Below are 6,136 nucleotides of genomic sequence, written 5' to 3' on the forward strand. Positions count from 1 at the left end.
CAGGGATTTTTATTGTCCGAACAGATGGAATTGATTTTTCAAATGCAAGCGATAGTTTGTAATTCATCGAAGTAGGGGTATGCAGATATCGAAATTTTGCGTGCTGACCGTAAAATATATTTTTATCATTTCAGTTTTTCCTTGTCTTGTCGTGTGTTCCAGCCCCATGCTGTCATACAGAAATTGATAATTATACTTTTTTCTCCTGTGTTTTCTGTTGTAAATACACCTGTTGCTATACCTCGTATTCTCTGGGAAGTAAATAAATAAACATAACAGCTACCTGATCCGGGTATCAAGAAGAAGCAGGTTGTTACTGTGGTTGGAGGGTGCTCTGGTGTGGTTTGCTCTTTCTTTCCTATCAAACATTTCTCATCCTGATCTCCCCTCCGTCTTTTTTCGTGTTTGTTACTCTCTTGTAACTCCTCTAATCTTCGGCACTTATATGACCTTATTGTGTTGCAAGTGCCGTGAAATTCTTACGAAAACGGGAAAAAACAATCCTTTAAATTGTTATATTCTTTTGCTTATGGATACTTCAGTTCCGCAGCTCACTTTCCTTCTGTGGCTAGGATAGTGAGCCTATCTGAGTTAATGCTCTCCTTGCCCGAAGTAGGCTACAACTATTGTCATAATCTTCTCTCCTTGTCTCAGATTGTCCCGAGGCTGCATTTAAGACCGTTTACTTTTCAGACTCGTATTATCAGTCAAACGTGGAGGCCCGTAAAAGACAGTAAATTCAGTTTTGGACGAAATTTAGAATATCGATTCCATCTTATAGTATAAAACACAGGACACGTTTTTGTCTTAGTCGAGTGTCGGTATTTGTAAGAAATAGGGCTCGGAAGGTGTTTTGAATTTCAAAAGAAGTTGTTACTGAGAGGCAAAGACGTAGGGTTTTTTTTTTGTTGGGGGGAAAGGGGGGGGGGGTGGTCTCCTGAATATTTTACGAACCTGGACATACTGTCTTGTAAAACAACACCCCAGCAATGTTTATTTAAGGACTGCTAGTGGCCTGGGGGGGGGCACTTGTAGGTCCCGCTTCTTTTCCTTCCCTCCGTTGTTTCTGTCCGTGTCTTTTTTTATGCACAAAATGTGGCGGGTGCTCTGGTGTGGTTTGCTTCTTCTTTCCTATCAAACATCTATCATCCTGATTTCTCCTCCTTTTTATGTTTGTTACTCTCTTGTGACACCTCTAATTTTCGGCACTTATATAACCTTATTGTGTTACAAGTGCCGTAAAACTCTTACTAAAACTATGCCCAAAGTAACCGTTCTTGGGTCGATATGCTTAATTCTATGTACTCAAATTGAAAGTTTCAAGAATGTTTACAAGAACCTTCAGTTTGAGGAAAGAGATAAAGCACACCGACACATATAACTGCCTCATAGTACAGGGAAGAAGCAAGAACTATGGACGGAGACAACAGACAGAACGAAAAGATAAGAACCTAAAAAGTGGCACCCTCCACCAACCACCCGCTTACGAACCTTTCCTGCGGATGTTTGCAGGGCGCCACTGACAGATCCACTGCTTCTTTACTTTCCCTCGGTTGTTTCTGTCTGTCCGTGTTAGTTCTTTTTTCCTAGCACTAAATGAATTGAATGACCATTATAATTGTGTCGATGTGCTTTTCTTCACTTAAACTAACTGACCAAACGAACCTGTCTCAGATACGTGCGAGTCGCGAGTGCCAGTGTTTGCCCTGCCGTTAGGCTGTTTTCCTACAGGGTTCTTTTTTCTCTGTCTGGACTCACTTACACTAATACAAAATGTGATTGTTAGTGGGTGGTTGGTTTGGTGTTTCGGTGTGGTCTGCTCCATCTTCTTGGCAAGCATACCTCTTTTTTATCTCTCCTCCTTTTTTGTGCTTGTGGCTCTCTTTGTAACATTTATAATCTTCGGCACATGTGTGACCCTATTGTATTGCAAGCGCCGTTAAAAACGCTCACTGAAATTAAACTAAGTAAATGTGATTAACTGTTACGCCTACGTATGTAATGCCAATTTAAATAAAATATTCTTTCGCGGCATGTGTCTTTTAAACATCAACAGATGTTACCTGGCTTTGTTAATGTCCAAGTGTGCTAAATAAAAAAACGCGATATACATGATAATGAAAGTGCAAGTTCCGATTTTTGTGGTTGTCTTACATCGAGGTCGTTAATGTGGCGTCGGTGACCAAGTGGTTAGGTTTTCGGACTCGCAACCGTAAGGTCGTGTGTTCGAATCCCGTCAGGGGCCCAACGTTGTGCGTGTCCTTGGGAAAGGCACTTTACACGAATTTTCCTCACTTCACCCAGGTGGAAATGGGTGCCCTGCTAAAGACAGCGAAAGATCTTGTCAGTTTGTTACTGTTTGAGCGCTTAATCAGCTGCTTGCACTGTATGCTTCCCGGGAAGCTGAAAATGTTTCGGAGTGTTCTATGGTCTGCTGGGGTAATAATATAGTGTAAAGCGCATCGAGCCTGCTGTTGAGCAGGGATATGCGCTATAAAAATGCTATTTATTATTAATGCTGCTGATACGATTAGCTCAGCTGATGTCATGCTAAACTAGGCTACCGCGGAGCACATGTCCCTTGTTGGGATCCCCAATTGGCTTGATTTAGGGCGAGTTTTTATGCCCCCCTCCCCCACACCCATTTGGTTTAGTCCTCTCGGAGATGGGTTTTTAACTGTTTAATTCGGAGGTTATTCCGCCCCTTACAGCATAGACAGGGGAGTTACATTTATACGTCAACAATTAATGTACAAATAAAGACCGTTCATTGGCTTATTATAGTCCATGATGTCTTTAAGCACAGTCATCGGGAGAAAGCATAAGCGTGCGTGAGTGCGAAACGTGTTTTATGCTGCCGTATTTAAATTAAAGCCGGCAGGGACTGCGTGCGTGAGTGCGAAACGTGTTTTATGCTGGCACGTTTCGCACTCACGCACGCTTATGCTTTCACACAGTCCCTGCCGGCTTTAATTTAAATACGGCAGCATAAAACACGTTTCGCACTCACGCACGCTTATGCTTTCTCCCGATGACTGTGCTTAAAGACATCATGGACTATAATAAGCCAATGAACGGTCTTTATTTGTACATTAATATATATATATAGTCCGGAAATCGAAAATATTGCAATAATCGGCAATACTGTGGTTTAGCAGGTAGGCGCTTCGTCGTTGCACGCAGGAGGCCAGACTCTGATACTCGAGCGGGAGAATTTTGCAAGATGAGTAACTGACTTGTAACTTGGTCCATCTGCTAGGATGTTGTATCCCTGATACTGAAATGTTGTATCCCTGATACTGAGATGTTGTATCCCTGATACCGGGATGTTGTATCCTTGATACCGGGATGTTGTATCCCTGATAATTTGATGTTGTATCCCTGATACTTTGATGGTGTATCCCTGATACTGAGATGTTGTATCTCTGATACTGAGATGTTGTATCCCTGATACTGGGATGTTGTATCCCTGATACTGGGATGTTGTATCCCTGATACTGAGATGTTGTATCCCTGATACTGAGATGTTGTATCCCTGATACCTGGATATTGTATCCTTGATACCGGGATGTTGTATCCCTGATACTGAGATGTTGTATCCCTGATACTTTGATGTTGTATCCTTGATACCGGGATGTTCTTTCCCTGATACTTTGATGTTGTATCCCTGATACTTTGATGTTGTATCCCTGATACTGAGATGTTGTATCTCTGATACTGGGATATTGTATCCCTGATACTGGGATGTTGTATCCCTGATACTGAGATGTTGTATCCCTGATACTGAGATGTTGTATCCCTGATACCGGGATGTTGTATCCTTGATACCGGGATGTTGTATCCCTGATACTGAGATGTTGTATCCCTGATACTGGGATGTTGTATCCTTGATCATAGCCTGGGTTGGTCATTACAGGCAGGGTTGAAGTCCACCCCCTAAATTAGTCATTTAAACTGTGTCAATGGGTGTGTAAAAAACATACGTAGTAAAACAGAAACTAAACTCAACAACAACAACAAAACAACAACAACCCACTGAAAATGATTGCACCGTGTCTAAACCAAAATGGGAATTTGCGAGTCGAAGAACCTAGCTGCCAATAAAAGTGCGACTCGTGTATTCATATTGCTTTCAACCTGACCCTTGTGTCAATATTTTGCCTCACCGATTTTGTTAAATATAATTTGCGCTCATATGACCTTATGCAGTTGCGAGCGCCGTAAAACCTCTACTAAAATAAATTGTAAATTTTTTTCTCAGTCAGTCGTGATTGTGCATGTCACATAACTATATAGTATGTTTAAGTTAACATGTGTGTCGGATTTATAAAAGGGAAGCACGCCGTGTTTCTGGCGTTGCTTGGTACTTCCCAGATTTTTTTTAACTTTGTCTAGAGGCACAAAGTATTTTGATTGGTCTACCTCCGGCGGAGACGTCTCCGGATTGATCCTGCGCATTTAGTTGCCCTCTCACGACGCGCAGTATCACGGCAGATGCTATGCTTTGCTTCCCGATAGTCAACCTATGCCCCCCCCCCCCCCACACACACACACCTACATGGGCGTTGTCAGGGCTTTTGTGTCTGTTATTGTTTTAAGGGATCTCAACTTAGTGTACGCTTTTATCACCATAACTAGAAATGTCCATCTCTGTATCGCAGTGCGTATGCATTGTGTATATTTCCTATGAAATGTAGCCTACTGTGTGACGAAGTGTACATTTATGGCTTAGTTTTTGCTTCAGGGGGCGTGACCTGGCTGAGTGGCTCTTCATAATACGTAACGTTATAATATATTCGTTTCCCAGCGATTTTTTTTTTTACTGTCTTGTGCGAACTATTGCAAAAGGGCTGTAAAAGCTGTTTTTGTTCTTGTTTTCGCTCTGCTCCTGCTTCCCCCCCCCTCTCCCTCCCTCCCTCTCTCTCTCTCTCTCTCTCTCTCTCTCTCTCTTTCTCTTTCTCTCTCTCTTTTTCTCTCTCTCTCTCTCTCTTTCGAAACAAAAATAAAAAGTTCTAAAGAGAGGAATAATTTTTAAAAACAGTGTAAAACTATGCGAGGCCCGTGATCCTTTCTTTAATATGATAATCCGTGTGCGCGCCGTAATTGAGTCTGGCGGGACACATCACTAAAGCAGAGAATTAATACATCAGACTGGGTTTTGTGGGTACGATTTTGCAGCAGATGTTTATTCTTTGTCTCTCCCGCACGCAGACCGGAGCCCTTTGGAGCTATTGAACGGTACAACATACAGAGGGAGCCATTTATACATCACTTATTTGTTTGTTTGACCAAAACCAGTGGAACTGCCTAGAGACTTGAGAGAGAGAGAGAGAGAGAGAGAGAGAGAGAGAGAGAGAGAGAGAGAGAGAGAGAGAGAGAGAGAGAGAGAGAGAGAGAGAGAGAGAGAGAAGAGAGACATATCACTTATTTGTCTCTTCTGCAAATCTTGTGAAACTGTTGAAAGACGCAGTAAAGAGGAGAATATCGCTCATTTGTCTCTTCTCCAAATCTTGTGAAACAGTTGAAAGACACAATAGAGAGGAGAATATCGCTTATTTGTCTCTTCTGCAAGTCTTATAAAACTGCTGAAAGACTCCTTAGAGAGAGATAAAAGAATATTGTTACTTGGTCTCTTCTGCAAGTCTTGTGAAACTGTTGACAGACTCCAGCTGTTACAAAGGAATTATTATATCGCTTCTCTTGTCTCTTCTACAAGACCAGCAAGCGGCGCTGTTGAAACAAAAGCACAGATAGGAGCGAGAACACAGCAGTCGTAGCAGAGTCCGAGAGAGCATCATGGCCAAGCACCACCCACTGGAAGACCTGGAGAAGGCGTGTGCCGAGTCTGGGCTGGACATGGCGGACGAGCAGTTTGCCAGACTCATGGACAGCCGGGACCCCCTGAGGGCGTTCCGAGACGAGTTCCACTACCCGAAGATGAGCGATGTTCTGAACAGTGAGTATAACCCCGTCCTCACTTTTGTTTTGTTTTTTGTGTGTAAATTATTTAGATTTTGTTATTTTGGTGTAACCCCGTCCTCACTTCTTTTTTTTTTGTAAATTATTTTTTTATTAGTTTTTGCTTTATTTTGTTTTTATCATTATTTGTTTACTTTACTCTTTGTTTTAGTTGATT

The 6,136-nt window shown here is 42.2% G+C and overlaps 1 protein-coding gene across 1 annotated transcript in view; it reads left to right on the forward strand.

The window, feature by feature from the left end:
• LOC101859889 (kynureninase) overlaps nt 1-6,136 on the forward strand; it is a 45,508-nt gene that overhangs the window by 9,141 nt on the left and 30,231 nt on the right. Inside the window, exon 2 of the mRNA XM_013087987.2 lies at nt 5,717-5,956. Coding sequence (XP_012943441.1) covers nt 5,797-5,956 — 160 coding nt within the window. The 5' untranslated portion in view covers nt 5,717-5,796. The remainder of the gene's footprint in view (nt 1-5,716; nt 5,957-6,136) is intronic.

This window comes from Aplysia californica, unplaced genomic scaffold (assembly GCF_000002075.1).
Source record: "Aplysia californica isolate F4 #8 unplaced genomic scaffold, AplCal3.0 scaffold00667, whole genome shotgun sequence".
Taxonomy (NCBI): Eukaryota; Metazoa; Mollusca; class Gastropoda; order Aplysiida; family Aplysiidae; genus Aplysia; species Aplysia californica.